Source organism: Crinia signifera, chromosome 3 (assembly GCF_055691185.1).
Source record: "Crinia signifera chromosome 3, ASM5569118v1, whole genome shotgun sequence".
In the NCBI taxonomy this organism is placed as follows: domain Eukaryota; kingdom Metazoa; phylum Chordata; class Amphibia; order Anura; family Myobatrachidae; genus Crinia; species Crinia signifera.
The window spans coordinates 37,568,607-37,591,272 of NC_139219.1; the positions used below are offsets into that span (position 1 = coordinate 37,568,607).

Genomic DNA, 22,666 nt, shown 5'->3' on the forward strand with positions numbered 1-22,666 from the left:
ATACTGACAACCATTGGCAAGCAGTCAAAATAGGGAAACGTTCAAAATAGCGACACTCATGACGCAGACATGGTCTAAATGCTGAAACTGTCCAAATGCCGGCATTTAAAATGCCGACATGTCAAAAAGTCAACATCAGTTTTTTTATGATTATTTCTTTGAAACCAACTAGTTTTTACTTCACTATCCAAGTGGGCAGAGAGTTAGATTATAATAGATTTATAATAGATTATAAATGAAAAGAGTTAGATTATAATAGTGTACCGGATGCAGCGATCACGCGAGGGGACGCAGTACATTTATAAAGTCTCCATGTTGACCTATGTCGACACAGACACAAAAAAAACACATTGACTTTTTGATATGTCGGCATTTTAAATGTCAGCATTAGACCGTGTCTGCATTTTGACCATGTTGGCATAATGAATGTCAGCACTTTGAATATGGTAGATAATGTATGTGTTCGTTGAAGAGTTTGAGGCCATCCTGCACCAGAGTTTTGCTGTATAATGTTTATAACATTTACTATACCTGATAGCTAAACCCATACATTCTAATTTGATAGTGTATGATTCAGCTTGTTTTATTTATTACACATTTACCAATATAGTTATTTCTCCCAATTTTGGAGGGATATTCCTGATTTGAAGACTCTGTCCATCCTTCTCTATCTAGACTGCGATGTCCTGTGTAGATAGATGTGAGATGTGAGAACGGCACGTTCATAATCCCTGCTATAATCCCTGCTATGGTGTATGTGAGAGAATGTTATGGGATGCATTGGAAGCACTGGCCATGCACCCTTGTTGTATAGCAATGCCTAGTAAGGTGTGACCATGCCCCCTAATCATGGCCGATAAGGGTCTATGACTAGAGCATATCATATTTACCATTATATTTTTTATGTTATTAGCATTTATTATTGAGATGGTACCTGTGACCACTTGATTAGTTGCTCTGTTTAAGATTAATTAAAAGGAGCTGGAGGCTGTGATCTACACACAGTGCAGGTAGCTGAGGGCAATAAAACCACCAGGGAAGATTCCTGCTGGGATGACGCCCCTGTGAGACTGCCTGTGGCTAGAGGTTAGAGAGTGACAGACTGTTGGGTGTGTTAGGGGTAGAGGGCATACCTCCCAACATGACCCATTCCAGGAGGGACAACAATCTCTGTTCCTGGACTTTCATACCAGTGGCAGTTGCAGATGTGGGGCTGCTGCACAGTCCAAAATTCAGATAGGGGAGCCACAACAACTGCCACCCCAAACACCATAGTCAGGGCCTCACTGGCAAGTGTGGCTCCCTTATTTGAATTTGGACAGTGGTGCAATCCCACCTCTGCAACTGCCACTGGCAAGCAATTCCAGGAGCAGAGCATTTTATCCTTCCTGGAATAGGCCATGTTGGAAGGTATGAGAAGGTGGCATGCTGGAGATGGTGGGTGAGATTTAATAGGATGAGAGATTCAGAAAGTGGAGATTTCTTCCCAAATCTCTCACTTTCTGAATCAATGATCCTATTAAATCTCACCCGGTGTGTTAAATTCTCAATCCACCCATAACACCAGAGTAGAGCGGAATTAGTATAAAGTCGCAGACACAACTGCAGGAAATGACACAAGGACATCTGCAACTACTGTATGTCCAACTCAGAATAAGGCCTACAGCTGGCCGTACATCTACAGATCGATTGTCAGATTGGGCTGGTTGGAACAAAAACCTGGTAATATCTGAATGACAATTTTTGGCAGTTTTCCAGCATTTCAAAGCAAATGGTCACCTTTCATTTACTCTCCTCCATTACCAGGATTTTGTTCCAACCAGCCAGATCAGACAATAAATCTGTAGATGTACTGTATAGCCAGCTTTTTTTGAAGGGCTCCCGCCTCTTCAACAGACCCCAACCCCCAAACAGACCCGCCTCCGCAAGGGCAGCTACCAGTAATTTCCCAGGCTGGCTTTCCATGCCAATCCAACATTGAAGGTAGCAGTTGTGTGGGATGGGCTTTGATGAAAAGATAGCAGGATGGTCCTGCATAAGCATTCTTGGCTCACTGAAGGAATGTGCCCCATGTGATTTCTGAGCCTCATGAATAGAAGTTATCACATTACTTCTAGCTCATTCCTAGTAACTGAAAGATCAAACATACCCATAAAAAAAATACTGCTTATATGTGGCAATAGGGAAATAAATTTTTTTTTAAGAAAAGACTGCAATTTTGAATACATATGCCCCTAAAAGTGAATTTTTGATTCCTGCACTCACAGATGTCATTCATGTATCTGATTGCAATGCAGTTTGCATACCTCCTAACTTCTGCATTGTTAAAGGAGGGCCACTCTCGCGGTGGAGCCGAAACAGGGGCGTGGCCTATGTAAATGAGTGCTTGGTCTATGCAAATGAGACCATCATCGGGGCACGCCCCCATTTTCCGTCCTCTGCATTGCTGAATAGACGCTGTGCGCATGCGCACAACGTCTATTCCTTTCAGGCTGGGGGGACTCCCAGCTGCCCCCCCATGCCCCGGGACACTGCCGGCCCCGGGCAGGACGCAGGACCATCCCAAAAAACAGGACAGTCCAGTGAAAATTGGGACTGTTGGGAGGTATGAGTTTGCTATGTGCTATAATGTTGTAACTCACAAATATTTTAAAATAATATTATATGTTTATGGTGTTCTGTCAGTTTGTAAAAAAATAATAATATTCCACGTAACATATTGGTAGATAGAATGCATTTAATAACTATTTACCATCTTTTTTTTTTTCTTGCAGGTTGGGGAAAATTAGCACGCTTGACAAGAGCACTAACAAGCAGCAGAGGGGTCCTGCAACAGCTTGCTCCCACAGTCCATAAGGGGGAGAACGTGCACAAACATTCCCGGCTAGCTGAGGTAATGTGCACCCCTCATCTCAGTGGAGTAAGTTTGACCCAGTTGACCGGAGGCAAGATGAATATTTGTGCTCCCCCCCCACACACAAACACACGCACACACACCATTATTCAAAATTTATAGTCTGTTATGAAATATATATATTATATACTGTATATATATACAGAAAGAGAGAACACATATATATTTCAGAACTTAGCCACAGAAGCGATTTTGATCGCTTTCAATTAATGGTTTTAAACCGGCAGTGGCAGAGAGGTGCCCCCTTGATAGCAGGAGCCCGGCGGCAGATAACTCCATTGCCTCCCAGAGTTCTGCCTCTGGCTCACCTACATGAGACACCTTTTTGATGACTGAGCCGATCTTTATAAGAATTCATTCAGCCATTCTACCCCATGCCTCAGCGACACCACTACTTACCATTGAATGGATAAGCTGCGTATTGTAGCAAGAAAAAAATAGTATAAAAACCTGCGCTCTAAACAAAGGGTGCAGCCTTATCATAAAGGATAGTCACCAAACTATCCAGAAATAGTAGATGCAAAAACAGAAGGGTCTGATGAGGCGCTCCCACTTGAGATATGATGAACTTCGATGTCAGTAGATCTTGTAGAAATATGATACCTCAAAACGAGAAGAATAAACAAATCGCAGCATTCATAGTGTAGATTTTGAATAACACATGTAATAAAAACTTTTACGGTCAGTACATATTCTCCGTACCGCAAATGAGCCTTCCCTTAGGCCACAAGATATATCGTATAATGTCATCTGATAAAAAAAAGGGAACCATAACCGAGGTATACTAGCAGAGGAAAAAGGGAACCATAATCTTATCAGACGACATTATACGATATATCTTGTGGCCTAAGGGAAGGCTCATTTGCGGTACGGAGAATATATACTGACCGTAAAAGTTTTTATTACATGTGTTATTCAAAATCTACACTATGAATGCTGCGATTTGTTTATTCTTCTCGTTTTGAGGTATCATATTTCTACAAGATCTACTGACATCGAAGTTCATCATATCTCAAGTGGGAGCGCCTCATCAGACCCTTCTGTTTTTGCAAGCTGCGTATTGGTTCAGCTGACAAAATGGGTGCCTCCACCACAGGAAGAGCCTGATTCAGACCTGATCGCTCATCTGCTTGAGTAGATAGCCGCTTCCCAGACAGAAAGAAAACCTGCCTTGTGCAAATCTACCAATGAATTGTAAAAATATCGCTATTCTTTGTCCTGTCGCAAATTCATAAGCTATTCACAAACCGTGAAATTAGTTTTACAGCCTGTGCAAATGTGAGTAAGTCTGACCCTACTCGTCATCTGCGACACAGACAGGCCGGCGCTAACGTCACATACACTCCCTTAATACAATTGCATTTTTATTGACACTCCCAGAAAATGGCGGGTTACCATCAGTCAGATTGCTTTGACGATTCATATGGTATTTCTGTCGGTGTTTTGGGCTTGTGCATGTGAGCTACAGATGTGAGCGTGTGAGACAGCGCTCGCCAGAGGGGAGGTTCTGGCGGGCACCGGGACTGAGGGGGAGATTCTCTAAGCGAAAAATGCGGTAAAAACCCTGTTATCGGGGTTTTTACCGCATTTTGGGATGCTGTAAGCATCCCCCGCCGGGTTACCGCGGCGGGGGGCATCGCCAGAAAAATCTGGCGATGCCCAATAGAAGCCAATGGGCTTCTAGCGCAACCCTCCGCCGCCGTGCGCCGACCCCCGCCGCCCCGCATCGCCCCCTCCCCCTCACCTGTGTCCGGGTAGCACAGCGCTGTGCTTCCCGGACCTGTGACCTCCTCCCTGCACTGATCCTCTTCCGGGTGCAGGGAGGAGGAGAGCCCGGCGCAGCAGCAGCAGCGCCGGGTGTAGGAGGGAGGGGGGAGCCGCCGGGACCTGCTGGGACCCGGCGACTCTCACCACAAAGGACAGCTCTTAACGCAAGAGCTGTCCTTTGCCTTAATTATCGCATATGTTACAACATATGCGATAATTAAATATGCGATGGGCGGCGAAGGGGGGCTTAGATTCTTAGAGAATCTCCCCCTGAATGAGAGGGGCTCCATCTGTATGATCTGTATGCATGTGCAGTCAATTGATAATCACTCAGGGCGCACTAACATCCTCCACCACACATCGGCGGCATTTGCATTGTTAATAATCGCATATGCACTAACATGCGATTACCAATGCAAGGACACCTCTTGCATTAAGAGCTGACTTTGCGATGTGCCTGGCGACGTGTGTGCTGGAGGGAGGAGGTCACTGGTCTGGGCAGCACAGCAGGAGGCTGCCCGGACAGAGGTCGGGGGGGGGGGGTTGTGGCGCGGATCGCCGGGGGTCGCACAGGGTGGCGGGAATGCGAAGGAAAGCCCATAGACTTCTATGGGGTTATGCCAGCTAGTGCTGGTGTAACCTCCCGCAGCGAAGCCCCGGCGGTGGGGCTTTACTGCATATGAAAATGCGGTAAAAACCCAAAACAGCATTTTTTTGTTTAGTGCATCTCGCCCTCGATCTGCTAATTCGCATATCAGCCTTCAACTGTGAATCAGCCCCAAAAAGCGATATACTTTAACACCAAATCTGTAATGCAAACGATAAGTAGAAGAGCATGATAAAGTCATGTTGAATATACAGTAGTATATACATTATATTGTACAAGAAAAGCTATTTGTATACAGATGACAAAAAAAATCTATTAATCTCTTATTTTCTTTTAAATGCTCCAGTGGTTGCACTTACGCCTATTCCACACTCCTGATTTCTACTTACTGTATAATGGGGCATGATGTATGATTGTCAAAGTCAGTAATAGAGATATATTTGAATAAGGCGTTGATGGGGCAGGAGCTGGAACACTGTTCCGAGCTGTATTACTCAATGTTTTCTTTAATATTTTCCCTCTTTCTTGTTTAAGACATTAGTGATTATGATGCATTTGCATTCACAGACACAGCTTGTTCAGACACACTTGACTGGCCTGTTGTTCATGCACAGCACTTGTATGATGGAGATAAAAGAAGGCAAATAAATAGCCTTTCATTCTGGAGACCTACAGAGCTCTGCGCACATTACACAAGAGCACGGCTTAACAGAGGAAAACACAGGCGAGGGGTCGCATTGCTTTGCTTCTACACGAAATCTATCAGCTCTGGTGATTAATCATCAGCTACACTGGTGATAGCGGTTACAGCTACTGTACAAACTCATTTCAGGTTGTGCTGTTTGCATTGCGGTAACTGTACAATGCAATAAGCCAGTTTAAGGGTCTGGGACAGGGTATATAATAGTGATAGAAAGGCAATGGAAGAATGAATACAATAAAACAGGAGGAGTAAGACTGAAGGGGGTGTATTAAACCTTTAAGAGATATAAAGGGTCTATTTACTAAGCAGTGGAGAGGGAACATGGAGAGAGAGATAAAGTACGAGCCAATCAACCTATAACTGCAATGTTATAGGCTGTTTGAAAATGACAGGAGCTGGTTGAATGGTATTTTATCTAGGAGACCCAATGCTGCACATTGGGGGGCAGGTACAAGGTTGATGTCACAAAGCCTCGCCACCAATGCACACAAATTCTGCAATTCGTGGGTCCGCAGGGAGGGAGCAGGGCTACAATGATGCAACATGCATCATTTCAATCCTGCCCTCTCCCCGCGGACCCGCGAATTTGCACTTGAGCGGTATTGCACTCGAGCCAAACTGGAATAGCTATATACAGGAACCAGTCTGAAACTGGTATTGCACTTAAACCAGACTGCACAGCTATAGACAGGAACCGGGTGAGACCAGTATCACATTCTAGCAAGATTGGACTGGCTGTAGGCAGCAACTGGGCGGGAACCGGTATCACACTTGGGCCGAGCTGGAACCAGTATTTTTACTTGAGCTGGGCTGGACCGGCTATAGACAGGAGCCAAGCTGGAACTCGATTCCCACCATAGCCGGGCTGGACCGGCTATAGACAGGAACCGGGCTGAAACTAGTATTGCACTAGAGTCTGGCTGGACCGGCTATGGACAGGAATTGGGCTGGAGCTGGTATTGCGCTTCCAAGGTCTGGGTTGGAACCAGAGATGCCTCTCTGGTCCATGCTGGAACTGAATATGCTTCTTAGGTTTGGGCTGTAATCAGAAATTCTTCTCAGGTACGAGATGGAACTGGATATGCTTCTTAGGTCCAGGCTGGAACTGGATATTCTTCTCAGGTTTGGGATGGAACTGGATATGTTTCTCAGGTCTGGGTTGGAACCTGATAACAGATTTTGGGTTGGAACCTAGATAACAGATGCTGGACCAAAACATACTGTAGATAACAGGTGCTGGGCAGGAACTAGTATGAGGAGGAATTAGCCTTCCAAAGGAGTCCTGGGAATCTGATTACCAACAGATCATATAAAAAGTTAGTTTATGCATTCTGAAACAGTAATATTTCAGAGAGCTAGTGTAAAGTACACCATTAATGTGTTCTGTTTGAATGGAAAATGCACAAAAAGAGATGAAGTCAAAAAGCCAAATTACCAATGTTGACAATCATAATGTCAACAGTTAGGATGACAACAGGGAGAGTTTAGGGTTGGTCACCAGGGAGAAGGTGAAGCACTTGGGTTTCAGATAGGGGGAAAACACTCACTGGAACCTGCGCCCCATCAGCATAGGTGCCGATTCTGTGGGTGCTTGAGGGCCCGAGCACCCACGGAAATTGATAAACCCACCCACTCAGCGGCAACTCGCCCGTGTCCCATTGCACTCCCCCTCCCTCGTAGCTGGCACAGCTGCTGTGTGGGCATATATGTACCTGCACTGTGGGGGCATTTATGTATTTGGCACTGTGTGGGCATTTATGTATTTGGCACTGTGGGGGCATTTATGTATTTGGCACTGTGGGGGCATTTATGTATTTAGCACTGTTGCCATAATTTGAATCCTGGAGACAACTGTACTACGTAATATAAATCAGTATTATTTTGTGGCCATGCCCCTTTCCCATGAAGTCACTCCCCTATATTTTTGGCTTGAGCACCCACCAGCAAAAACATAAATCGGCACCTATGCCCATCAGATATGTGCACAATAACTGCTGTATACGTGGCTCCATAGACCAAAAATACACCACTGGAGATGCCACAGTAAGTAACCACTAGACTGCCAGGGACAGTGGTCATGTCAACCTTTTATACCACACCTACAGGATTTGAAGCATTAAAAATATTCATATTTTCATATTTATTTTATAAATATTATTATTATTATTATTATTATTATTATTATTATTATTATTATTTTATATTGGTGGATCTGAAAGTTGAAGCCTGGGCTTTTAGTCCTACACAGCATGCTTGGACCAGCAAGCTGGCTAACACAGGCTCAGTCTAGTGAAATTAGTGAGGTACTCATTGTACTGTAATTAACTTTTTATGTAGTGTTTGGTATGATGAGTGATGAGTCACTAGTGGGTGACGCTGACTAATGCTAAAATAGAGAAAACATTCTATTTGTGGAATATTCTATATGATTAGATCTGAAGTGACTATTTCTTCCTCGATTTAGAAGCAATTATGTTTTTAAGTCCATGACTCTCCAAGTCCCAAACATTCTTGAGTTGTAAGTCACATGTAACATGCCGACTAAAGCCTTGTTTTAAAATCCAAGGGTTGCTACACGTCATTTACACAACATTCCATAAACACTAACATGGCAACTAAACCAATGTCTGGAAACAATAGAAAGTAATTCATAGTAAATGACAGGACTGATTATCTCTGTGTAAGCAGTGGGATGACTTTGTTTAATCAATGACAGGCACTATATTTAGTGACAATCCCCTATGAATTAGTAGTCCAGGCTGATGGTGTCGCTGGTGAGATCAATAATAGGGGACAGCCACTTACAATTTTACAGAAGTGCAAATAAGAAATGTAAATCTAAATAGATATTTAATACTACTGTATATTTTGGATAATAATCTAATCTGCACAAGTAATACTAATATTAATCCTCTTTAAAGGGGTCATCCCTTTGGAAAATCCATTCTGTTTCAATGGCACACCAACCAAAAGTGATTTCGGGTTGGGGGATACTTTTCCTGCCACAACCCGATTCTAGCCTATTTCTATGGTGACAAGATGTATATAAATGTATATACGGGACATCTACATTTTCAATTACAAAAGCAGCTAAAACTCAAAGCTTGCCCAGATGCGGAATGGTACTACATGTCTGTCATGTCTGACAGTTAACACTATTTTCAGATGGCTTTAACCATTGTGGCCTATAGTACACATTGGGGGAAATGTAATAGGATGAGAGATTCAGAAAGTGAGAGATTTGGTAAGAAATTTCCAGTTTTTTAAAGCGGCAATCATTTACACGGCAAAATCAAAATGATTGCTGTTTAAAAAAGACTGGAGATTTCTTACCAAATCTCTCACTTTCTGAATCTCTCATCCTATTACATTTTTCCACGTTCTCTTTTTACTCTCATGGGAGCACCTCCTACAGTAGGTATCTTATCTATAAATATTTAAAAGCCTGTAAAAATGACAGCTTAGTCCCTATATCATACCTCCCAACTGTGCCGCTTTTCGTGGGAACGGCCTGTTTTTTTTTGTGGTTGGTTTTTGCAGGGAAATGGAAACAGCGTGTGCGGCTGCTAAACAGCGAGGCTCGTGGCTAAATGCAGCGGACTCCCTGCATTAGCCGCAAGCTTTGCTGTTTGAGGGATAGTCCAGTGTACTTAGTGTGTCCAGTACTCTTTGAATCTTGGGTCAATATTTAGAACAGGAGAACTTGAAAAAAAAAAGTGGATAAACAACAAAGAGGAACGCTAGTTTATTAAAGATCTACTTAACATTGTGTAGGAAATACTGTATCGTATATTTTTTCTATTCCGGATTGTTTGTTTTAGATAACCATGATTTTAAAAAGCTGTGATGATCAATCCTCAAACAGATAACACAGAAAGAGCACAGTTTAATGTTTAAAATGTCACTTCAGCTGGATGACATCTCTTACCCTTGTGAATTGCCCGATTCCATCCTGTAGAGAATCTGATGGACCTTGTCTTCTTTCAGAGATTACATTAATGCTGAATAGTGCAGTGGAAATGACATGTGTTTGAGCCTCCAAGGACCTTCTGTCTTTCCCAGATTCTCGGAGTGTTACAACATGAGTTACGTACAAGTGATTTTCTCAACAGCTTTTTGAAATCTTAATGAATTCTAAATTGAAACTATAAATATATTTCTATGAAACAATTAGCAATGACATAGCTCAATCTAATATTAAAAAGCTGCTTAAGTAGAAATTATAATGCCAGAAATTTTTAAGAGTTCAGTTCTCTCTTTCCTCCATCACCTCATTCCAGCTCAGTGCTGACATTTACAAGTTTAGCTTTACAGTAGAATCTGAATTGAATTCTACACTGAATGTCAATATGTGAATATTGTCAGGGATTGTACAGTGTAAACAGCAGAGAACAGTTACTTGCTATGGGGCTGTGATGTGCATGGTCTTAAATTAAGCCCATTAAAATGTCCCACTGTAGAGTTAAAAATATATTTATTATATTAATATAGTATTTAAAATACTTTATGTACCTATAAAATATATACTATACATTTACTAATAATTTCATATAATCAAAGTTTTAAATATACTGTATTAAAGACAGTAGGGTTGTGAAGAAATTTGACTAAACAGTCTGAAAGAGCCGGCATCAAGGTAATTAACTGCACATAATTCCATAATTCCTTTTCTGTAATGAAACGTGGAATTTGATGGCAGACAATAAGCACTTGGCCCATCTATATTGCCCCCTTTTTATCCTTTAGGTATCCTCAACCCTATTTGATCTTTAATTATTTGTAATGATATTCATATGCCTATCCCAAGCTTGTTTAAATTGCTCTACTGTCTTAGCCTTTACCATCTCTTATCGGAGACTATTCAACTCATCCATTACCCTTATTGTGAAGTTATATTCCCTCAACATACCTCCCTCTAGTTTCTGCACATATCCTTGAGTACTGATACTTCTCTACCTTTGAATAATGTTTCCCTTGTACCTTGTTAAAACCCTTGGTATATATGGAAGTTTCTATCGTGTCCCATATTTCGTATTCAGCTCCGAACTTTACTCTATAAGTCTCTCTGAGTAAGTTTAGTGGTGTAGGCCATGGACCATTTTAGTTGCCCTTCTTCGTATTTTCTGTAATATATTCATATTCTTTTGAAGATATGGTCTCCAGAACTGGACACAGTACTCCAGATGAGTACACACCAATGACCTATCCTGGGGAAATATCAATTTTTTTCTGCTACTGATTCCTCTCCCTATGCAACCAAGCATCTGACTTGCCTTCACCGTTTCTTTGTTGCATTGCTTACCTGCCTTGTAATCTTCAAGATGAATGCATAACATTTTTAGATTACATATTTGACACTACAATTTTCCAATTTATAATCTGAAAATGTTATGCATTCATTTTGCAAGATTTCAGAGTTCACAATCAGAATGCTAGAATTTAATTCAGATTACAGATGGGATTTATGGATGGTTTAAGGCGTACCGTTAATGTCTCAATACCACTCAAGTCATGGGTTTCGTTTCCTGCTATGACCCTAACTGTGTGAAGTTTGTATATTCTCTCCATACTTCTGTGGGTTTCCTTTGGGTACTATGGTTTCCTCTCACATTCCAACTACATAATGGTAGGTTAATTGAACCCTAGTTCGTATACATGTGTTTAGGGCAGACTAGATGGGCCAAGAGATTCTTTGACCTGTTGTCAAAAGTGAATATTGCATAATTAACATAATTTTTATATAGAAATGAAGCAAAACTTTTTACTTGATGACATTATAAATACTTTCTCCAGCCGACATACTGTTGGCGGCTGGGACTCAGGCACTCGCAATGTTGTTATGTATATGGGAAAGGCTTGGGGTAGGTTAAGCTTTAGGATTTGGGGGCTTATGTAGATACAAGATGAAAAGTTAGCCTTATACTGTAACTGGTTGCGGCTTTCAATTTAGCGGAGAACTTGCAAAAATCAAGCTGGTTCCCAAATACATAAGCCACCTGGATTTATATTAGGGCTAAATACATAATATTAAAGTTGAATATTGGGATTCAAATACAGTATGACAGTGCTAACTAAAAATACATATCTAAAAATAAGCCAGAACAAAGATATAATTGGGAGAATATAATGATGCTACTTTTCAGTTTTCAATATGCTGCAAACAGGCCCTTATTCAGATCTGATTGCAGTACAAATTTGTTCTCAAAATGGGCAAAACCACATGCACTGCAGGTGGGGCAGATGTAACATGTACAGATAGAGTTCAATTTAGGTGGGTGTGTTGAAACTGAAATCTAAATTGCAGTGTAAAAATAATGCAACCAGTATTTACCCTGCACAGAAACAAAATAACTCACACAAATCTAACTCTCTATATACATGTTACATCTGCCCCACCGGCAGAGCACATGGTTTTGCCCATTTTGAGAACAAATTTGTACTGCGATTAGATCTGAATAAGGGCCAACAATAACATATACATGTTTGTATGCCTAGTGCAGTATTATGGTTCAAATATCTGTGTATTACAGAATGTGGCATTGACCAACCACTAATATACCATATATGTAATACATTATGAAAAAGATATACAGCGGCACCTTTTACCTATAGATTACTATTTGGTTGATTACAATATTGACTGTTTAGGATAACAATTCCCCACCAGATGTTTATTGACAAGCATGTGTATTTATAGATCGTTATTAAGCATTCTTAGTAGTGGTCATTAACGAGAGGTAATTGACAATATACAGCTGGTAATATATTCCTTCCTGTATGGGTCACCGTATAATGCTTTTATAGATCACATTAATCTGCAGCCATTTATGAAAACAGCCTAATAAATACATGCTTCAATGAAGACTTACTAACGGGTTTTACCGCCAAAGAGATGCAATATGTTATAGAACAACTTCCAGTTTTACAAGGGGCTATAGATCATGTAGAGTAACCAATGTTGGTCATGTAATGCCAGATTGAGCAGTGATATCCATCTGAAACCATCTGTCTTCTGTCATGCAACTGATTTCCCATCTTTTCTGCCTGGTTGTATACAGTACCGCTTATGGATTCCTGCAGCAAGATGCTGTCTTCTGTGTGGAATCCATTGTTTGTGTTGAATGTTTGCGTGATTCAAGGCGATGTGGATACATAACAATAAAGTTCCATTAATGGCCCAATCTAGGTGGCATAATTGCAAAAATAAGTTGCAGGGGAGGAGTATGCAAATTTATGCAGCAGCGCAAGTTCTCTCTAAAGCACAAAATGCCTTTATTCTAGCATTACCTTCAAGATTGCATTTGTCGCTAGCTTGGGTTAGCTCCATTTCCTCAATAAGTGCACAAGATAAATGGTGCACGTGGGGATGGGAGAATAATCCAGAGATCATTTACTTGCATTGCATTTAACTACACTTAGCAAAATGAACCGGTAATAATCTTTCATCTGTCTAGAGCAGGCATGTCCAAACTATAGCCCTCCAGATGTTGTGAAACTACAAGTCCCATCATGCCTTGCCACAGTTTGCTATTAGGGAATGCTAAAACAATTGCAAGGCATGCTGGGATGTGTAGTTTCACAACAGCTGGAGGGCCGTAGTTTGGACATGCCTGGTCTAGAGTGTCTGAATGGTTTGCTATGGTTTTGTGCAATTGTTTTGTCCATTTTACTTGTTGGGAAATGTACATTTGTGTATTAATAAGATTGAATCCAACAACCATCCAGAAAATGTAAATTAAACTTAGCTCTCTGAGGTTCCTACACAGGTGATGTGATCTCAGTATCAACCAATTAATACAGAGTATTTCCATTAACTTGAAGTCTGCAAACCAGTTGTGAGCCATAGAGATTCTAAGGCAGATGTGTGAAGAAGTGATAAGAGTGCAGAAGCGGACGAGTTCAGAAGTTGTCTATAGCAACCATTCAGCTTTGAGGTAGCATTTATCAAGTACATTCTGTAAAATGCTAGGTATATGATGATTGGTTGCCATTGGTGACTTCTTCATTGGTATACCTCTCCACTCTTATCACTATTTCATACCTCTACCCCTTTATGTTCTGCTCCTTTTGTGCATCCATATTGAACTTAAGGGGCAATAACAGTGATCAATAGAAAGTAAATATTGTAAATATTCTACCTAATATTCACATGTGGCACTGCAACAGCCGTAGAATGTATTTGTTACATATGGCTAAGCTGAGTCTTAAGGTGTGAGTATACACTAGTCCACAGGTTCTCAAACTCGGTCCTCAGGACCCCCACACAGTGCATGCTTTTCAAGTCTCCTCACAGAATCACAAGTGAAATAATTAGCTCCACCTGTGGATCTTTTAAAATGTGTCAGTGATTAATGAATGCGCCTGTGCACCTGCCGCGTGACCTGGAAAATGTGAATTGTGTGTATGCACTTGCCGATATCATCGCCCCTACCAGATTCCATTGCTCACAACATCGCTTGGTACACATATTGTCTAATGTGTATCCAGTTTTCCAATGCATATTATTAATGTGCAGAGATTACAGTTGTGAAGATGTAATATTCTTTTCTTTGCAATTTGAAATTATCTTTATAGCATAAATCTGTTCTTTGTGTGTTTTAGGTGTTGCAACTGGGTTCTGAAATTCTTCCGCAATACAAACAAGAAGCACCGAAGACCCCACCCCATATCATCCTTCATTACTGTGTTTTCAAAACCACTTGGGACTGGGTAATCTTGATATTAACTTTTTACACTGCTATTCTGGTCCCTTACAATGTGTCCTTCAAAACCAAACAAAACAATGTTGCGTGGCTGGTCCTGGACAGCATCGTGGATGTAATATTTTTGGTGGACATTGTGCTCAATTTTCACACCACATTTGTTGGACCTGCTGGGGAGGTCATTTCTGACCCAAAGCTAATACGAATGAACTACTTGAAGACCTGGTTTGTTATCGATCTTCTGTCATGTTTGCCATATGACGTCATCAATGCCTTTGAGAATGTGGATGAGGTAAGCAACAATTAATTTTATTTTTCAGTTATTGCTATTGACAGCCATGTAAGTAGATTGTTTTATGTTTGCTTAACTGAGTTGTGAGATCAGAATAACTTAATATAATTAAATTACCAATGAAACTAATATACAGATTGCTTTATATAAAAAATGATATATATAAAGTGGAGAGAGACAAGCCTCTGCAAGTGTATTACGTTACTTACAATATACTTTTATCTAAATATATATATTTTTTGTGAATTAACAAAGTGAATTTTATTGAATCAAGCTTTCGGGGCATCACCCCCTTCGTCAGGACACAATTGCTACAGCCTGTGACACCCCGAAACCTTGATTCAATACAATTCGCTTTGTTCATTCAAAAAATGCTTCCTAAGTGCCATTCTTTGCTTGATGTAGTATTGGGCACTGGAGCTAGCTGTTCATTTTCGAATGAGGCCGGCTGATTTGGATGTATATACCAAACATATGCTTACAAAAGTGTTAGGCTGTGGTTCTTCAATCTATCAGTAGCTCTCCCTCTGGATATCAAAATTTCATTGCAATGCGATACATAATTTCATAAAAGAGAAAATCGAAACCATAATAGTTTAATACTGTACAAAATATTTATCTTAACACATCATGTCTACTCGTATGAAGAATAAAAAATGTACAGCCTATCTTCTGGATATTGGTCTTTTCATCAGATAATGTCATCAAACCACACTTTTCAGTAGGACAGTAGGACAGGTAAGCAAAAGAAGATGTATTCCCACAGTGTAGTACTGTATATTTAAGTTGAGAAAAACACATTTATTAAGCACTGCGCAATATAAAACCATACAAGGAGAAAATGGTTATCTGGATTCAGGAATATGAACTGTCCATTAGAAGTTTGCAAAGTCCATAAGAAAATATATTCTCAAGGAAAAGACATTACGAAAAGTCCAAATGGATAGAGGTGGGTTGAGGGCAATGGTTTCAACACGTTTTTTCCACAGGAGAACTTCCTCAGGGGTGTGAAGTATGAATAAATATGTCAATGTTTCTATTTTTTAAAATATCTTAAAATGAAATTGTATGTACAGTATTTGAGTTCAATCCATTGCTCTATATTATATTCCGCTAAACAAGGATGGATGTAAAGTAGTGCTGTTTAATGGTATTACTGACAGGAAATCCTCTCATAATTATTATTTTACCTAAAATATCTTTATTTTTAAGTCCACTCATTTGGATCTAATTAGGTTCTTATTCAATGATCCAAAGAAAAGTAAATCATTCAGTGTTTGGTCAGGGCTGTATAGTGAATAGTCCAGAACTTCCCAAATGTAGCGGGTTTCATTGCTGTTATAGAGCAATGAAATGGGTATTCATTGCTCAATATTGTCAACCATATTTCGCTAAATAAGGCTGGATGTAGTGTCGTTTAATGTTATTACTGACAAGAAATCCCCTCATAATTATAATTTTACCATGAATATCTGTAAGGACTCTGGGGAGTCCCTGCATGCAAATATGGAAGGAAACTGACCACGCACCACACCTGACTCTGCTGTCTCTCCCAGTGGTCAATTAGTGCATGCAGTGCTAGGCTTTACCTATAGCAGCCACGTCCAAAGGAGCGAGTTAGGCCTGCTCCAACCCCAATGACCCCAGGTCTTATGTAGGACAATGCATCAACCGAAACTGAAAGATGGACAAAAGGATAACTGACTAAAACCCGTGAAAACAAACAGACAGTGGTACATTTCATAACGAGTGGTAGTGAGTTGAGTTGAAGTATATTGGAGCAATCCTCCATTGAACTCCCAGTAATGCAACAATGCAAGAACATGTTATGCAAATAAATAATTCCACACACCCACACTTATAACTACAGAGGCACAGCAGGATGTAAACACAGTATGTCCTAGCTAATGGCATAAATGCAACAATGCATGAAGATGTTAATAATAAACAATATATAACCTGTATGAAGTTGGATGGCAAAACCCCTAATAAGAGAGGACAGATAATCCACACAGCTAAATTCTAACAGGGATCAGCTGAAATGCTGAAGGTGGAAAAACCAGCACTTATATCTGTCAGAGAGGGTCTCTGTTCATACAGGGACTAATAGACTGCAGCAATGGTTCCCTGACACAGGCAGGACTTCACAGGACACCCGGCAGGAGTGCTTGCTGGAATACTCAGGACTATGACATGACTCTTAAAATACTTTAACCAAACTCAGACAAGGCTTAAACAAAACTATAACCAGACGGTTCTCAAAGCTGGGAGGATACCTAAATACCCAGAAGCCTAGCAGGCAGCTACACCCAAGACCAAGGTGTGCATGAAACCCAGGCAAGGTGGATCAGCAAAAACCAGAGTACTGATCCAGGGGAAACATATAAACCACAAACAGTATAAGAATAACACTGACCCGCCAGAGGCGGCTCGTAACAATATCTTTATTTCTAAGTCCCCTTGTTTAGTCCCTGTGAGGTGCTTCTTCAATGGTTGAAATATATGGAAATCACTTGATGCCATACCAGGGCTGTATAGAGGATGGTCCAATACCTCCTAATTGTAGCATTGTAACAACTTATATCTGCCCTGCCATTATTAAAGGCAGTGCATCAAACCTGTTTCCATGGCATGATGTTAACACTGTGCCCCTCGACAAGTTGGCAATGAATTTAAGCTGCTGATTTGCCCTTTAGATGCAGAAATCTGATCTCACTACGCACCTCAAGGTTTGAACCTGTTTTAACCATCCCCCCATCTTACAACTGGTGGTGGGAAGGTATGACCAATATAAGGAGCATGCCAATATGCATCGCATGTTTGTCACTTAGCACGGGGCTTAAGTCACCACATGTGTACGCCACATTATAAGCCTCAAGCAGAGACATCAGGCACTGTCCTGGGTGCTGAAATGGAAATTCTCAGCATTCACACTAACAGGCCAGCAACTTACAAAGCACATTGCACCATGTGTTGAAAGAGTAGCAAAATCCGTAACTGCTTGGGACTAACTGGTCCACAGGTGTACAAGGGAAATCCTTGGTGGGCTTTGCTACCTGAGTCCCCCCCCCCCCCCTCTAGGGGTCAGCAACTTGGTGGAGCAGGATCATTGATGAACTTGAGTGCTTGGTTTGTTTCTATGGAAACTACACCAAGATGAGTCAGTCCTGACACACTTCTGTCCCCTCTTTTACACCCAGTTCTTTTCTTGTCCCCTCTAATGTGGGCGAGTCATTACCCAAGACTGATGCTGATTAAAGTTCACTTATTTTTCTTGAACTTGTTTATTATATACATTTTAAACTTTGCCACATCCCTACCCTTTATTCCCTTAAAACTCATGTGTAAAGAAGTTGTATTTATTAAATAAAAAAACTTAACACCTCACCCACATTAGAGAGCAAAAAGGATACTCTCTGGGCAAATGTCAAGACACAATACCTGTGGCGTAGTCCCCAGTACTTGAATATATAAAGCATATTTTTCCATTATTAACCTCCCCATACAATATAAAACTCTCCTTATTACATAATTATATCATACTATTTCCTAATATGGATAAAATACATATATTGGCATATTTTTTTACCTTTCAGCACAGTGATTTTGCGACACATACTGTATGCCATTGGAATTGGCACTATCTTATTGAGGTGTCCTTGTCAATTCTAAGAAACACAATGGTATGTGTGAAGGTTTAGATAATATAAAATCAGGCACAGATTTTATAGTGAGAATTAATTGAGTGTGGCTCAATGGTTGACACACTAAATTCAATATTTAAAACTTATTACACTTTCTATACACTTTAGAGTAAATTAAAAATGTATAATCTCTCTCTCTCTATATATATATATACACACACATATACACATATATTAAAATGCAGCAACTCCCAGTTAGTTTACTGGAATACTAATATAAAGCATATATATCAATATTCAGAGGGCTCATAAATTAAAGAATATATATATATATATATATATATATATATATATATATATATATATATATATATATATTTATTCATGGAATGAAACAATTAAAACATGTATATACAATTGAATCAAAGCCACATTCTGGTCTAATTTGCAAAGGATTATTTAACTTAAATAGGTTGTATACTAATTAAGCAAACCCGATTCCTTTTAGTGCATTGTACCATAGCCAGTATAACTTTTCCAGTCCAGGATTTATAGTCATCCAGCACCATGCTCTACCTCCACAAGAATATCACAGGGTGAGTTGTAGCAATTTAATTGCTTTAATTGGAAAGAAAATAATAAGAATAATGATGTTCAACATTCAGATTGGCAGTAGCAGCTGCCGCAATGGAATCCTTTTTGGAGCAGGATAGTCAATAAGAGAGATATTTATCCACAATATACATACATACTGATATTGTTGTTATAGATGAATCGGCATAAGAGGCCCATATACCTTGTGGTAACAGTATCCAAGAGCGGTGGTGTAGCAAGTGCCATGTGAGGTACTGTTTCACCATCCAGACACTTTGGGACCCCCCAGAGTGCCGGCTGATGGTCCGGCCAGCGGTTTCAGGTTGGATCCCTTTGTCCGGATGCAGCAATGTGGAGGGAGTGCGCCAGGCTAAGTGGATGTATGTAGCTGGCTCCTACAAACAGGCACAGAACTGTTGGATTTTAGCCGCACCATCACGCGTTTCTCCGCTTATAGATGTGGTGGTTTCTTCAGAAGGTGTGGGGGTTTACCAGACAATTGGAGACAGTTCCTGACCTGGAGACCATTTTGGATGGCCGAAGATCTATTTTGGGAACTACTTGGAATTGCCAGACAAAGCAATATCTGTAAACATGTTATTGAGATTCTGGATTATGTAACTCTTAGGTCACAAAGGAAAGGAAATTCATTGTTAATATAGCTATCTGCTGGTATAGCTAGTTACTGAGAATGAGTATATACAGTATTGTATATTGTAGGAATATGTGTCCAAATATATAACTACCAGAATAATATATTTAACAACTTTTGTGTAAAACTCAGTGAAATTTGATGGCATTATATGAATCATCATCATCATTATTATTATTATTATTATTATTATTATTATTATTATTATTATGTTATACTGGTAATATCTACTTTGATTTTTAATTAGTAATTTTACTTATTATTATTATTATTGATGATAATAATAATAGTTATTTATTCCATACCATCAAATTGTATTTTCAACACTTGTCTGACATTTTGAAAGGGAAATTCCCTATAAGACATTTCCTATAGTGCTCTTTTTCTGGTGTATTTGTTAAAGATTCCTAAAAGTTACATTTATGCAAGTAAGCAATTGCCAAAATTAGGAAGGTCCTGTAGACAACCTGCAACAGCTTTTGTGTGTAACTCTTCTTCTGCAATTACAAGGACACAGATGGGATAATAACTCATCACATGGACAGTTACGGCCAAAGACAAGAACAGAATGCCATCGTGAATACTTAAGGGTCCCATATTTTAAAATAAGGATACCTTTGTGGTCTGACATTCATTCAGTCCATTCAATCTGTCCTATGATTCCTTTTCATTTTGCTGAAAAACGACAGTAGAAATGTACAATCACTAACTCTGCAAAGGTGTCTACGCACACTGAAAGTCAGGTCCCAGCATTTGCGGGCTAAAAATGATTACCAACCCTTGTGTATATCTCAAAGGAATTGGGTTCTGAGAAGAATGCCATGGAATGATGAATTACCTGTTTTACTGTGTGATTATAATCCAACTGTATGAACTATACAGCACCGTTATATCTCACTGATTTGTACATGTGTTGGCAGGTGACCATATCTACCATTGTATTGAAGGGAATACACATCTATTTTCCAGAAAATAAAACATATTTGGTGTTAGATTTTTAGTTAGAAAAATGGGACATATGAGAGTTCTAAACTACCTAGATGATACTCACAGGTAAATGTATGAAGCTTGCAGAAGTGATACCTATCACCATAAAGATGGATTAAGGTCTTTGGGGGCCCTAGACAACAAAATTAGACCACTGGGGGGGGGGGGGGCAATACCTGGGCAGAAGGAATCGGGGATCTGGGCAGTGCAGCAGAAGGATCTGTGCAGCAGATGGGCAGTCAGGGCAGAGGATGGGAACTAATAGCGCTGCTAGTTCCCATCTTCCACAGGGACCCAGTCACTGACTTCCCATCGGCCACAGGGACCCAGCCACTGACTTCCCATCTGCCGCAGGGACCCAGCCACTGACTTCCCATCTGCCGCAGGGACCCAGCCGCAACATTTTCCTTGTTACCTGCCGTTTTCCTGGGGACTGCGGCTATAGATACTAGTTATACAGGTACATGCACAGCTAAAAAACTATTTCACTTCAATCAATTCCTTAGTAACAGACATGTTCGCAAATGACACGTTCACGGCAATAATGACTATGATAATAATTGCTTAACACAAAACGCAATTCTCAGAAGTCAAAACTGCTTCCAAAATCTACTTTGTAAAAAAATTATATTATCTGAATGAAATATATTTTGATTCCGATCTATGCTATGTAATTGAACCGCATAGGGAAAATAACAGTAACAATTACATGTGACAACAGCCTTAGGGGCTTTTTTCCAATTCCTGCGTTTGCTTGTTCCTGTAGTGTTTGTCTATAGTGTACATGCAGCTATGTGGCTGGAAGCCATACTGTAGCAGTAAGTGTTGTGTCAGATCCTGTATATATAACTGTGCTGGAAATTAAGATTGGAACAACCAGGGGCATTTGAAAGTGAATCACGATTCTGTTTCATTTAAATATACTGTATACGTTATCAGAAGCATTGTTGCACATTTCTATAAACATATTGGGGTAATTGTAATAGCCTGCAAACTACAGGCATTGGCGGGTTCCTGGTGAGTCTGTCCCCTGTTTCAAAGTACCAATCATTTAAAGGGCAGTTCAAGGTTGGTTTGCCTCTTAAATGATTTCTGCTTGAAACCATCTAGCAAACTCGCTAGGAACCCACCAGGGACTGCACTTCGCCAGATTACATACATTACATTTGGGGCGTGATTCAGGTTCACTTGCAAAAACAAATTATTTCTCTAATGGACAAAACCATGTGCACTGTAGATAAGGCAGGTGCAGTGGTGGATTCTGGGGGGGCCCCAATACATATGCCCCCCCTGTTGTTATTAAGGGCTACTGGCTGTCAGTCAGAGACCCCACAGCTGGCAGCTTTATGCGTGCTATCCAGGACAGCGCAGCAGGGCCGCATGCTAGGAGAGAGGTCTCCCGCAGCCGCGCTGAGGAAAGCCAGTGGGAGAGAGGTCTCTTGCAGCCATGCTGATGAGAGGGTCTGGAATCAGAGGTGGAACTGCCATAGACAACAGTTATTTGTCACCGGGCACCAGCCCTGCAGGGGACAACTCCTCTGTTGTCCCTGTGCAGTCTGTACCTATTCTGATAGAGGAGCTGCTAAGCGGAGCGCCTGCTAGCATCAGCCACGCTAGCTTCTCCTCTGTAAACTATCCCCAGGTTTTGTACTGTGCTCTAGTCGTGGACGTCATATGTGACAGAACCTAAATGAAGAGCTGGTGGGGAGGCAGTGCAGCCGAGCGGTGGGGCTGCCTTTCATGGTTTTCTCCATGGAATATGCACAAGAGTGCCAGCTCGCAGCAATCTCAGTACCAGCCTAGC

General features: G+C 40.6%; 1 protein-coding gene across 5 annotated transcripts in view; it reads left to right on the forward strand.

Moving 5' to 3' along the window:
- The window catches only part of KCNH1 (potassium voltage-gated channel subfamily H member 1), a 379,704-nt gene that overhangs the window by 48,344 nt on the left and 308,694 nt on the right, over positions 1-22,666 (forward strand). For 3 of the 5 annotated variants that reach the window (XM_083175653.1, XM_083175649.1, XM_083175651.1), the window contains 2 exons: positions 2,775-2,920; positions 14,593-14,985. In XM_083175653.1, coding sequence (XP_083031779.1) covers positions 2,775-2,920; positions 14,593-14,985 — 539 coding nt within the window. The remainder of the gene's footprint in view (positions 1-2,774; positions 2,921-14,592; positions 14,986-22,666) is intronic. The other 2 variants (XM_083175650.1, XM_083175652.1) reach the window with 1 other exon arrangement.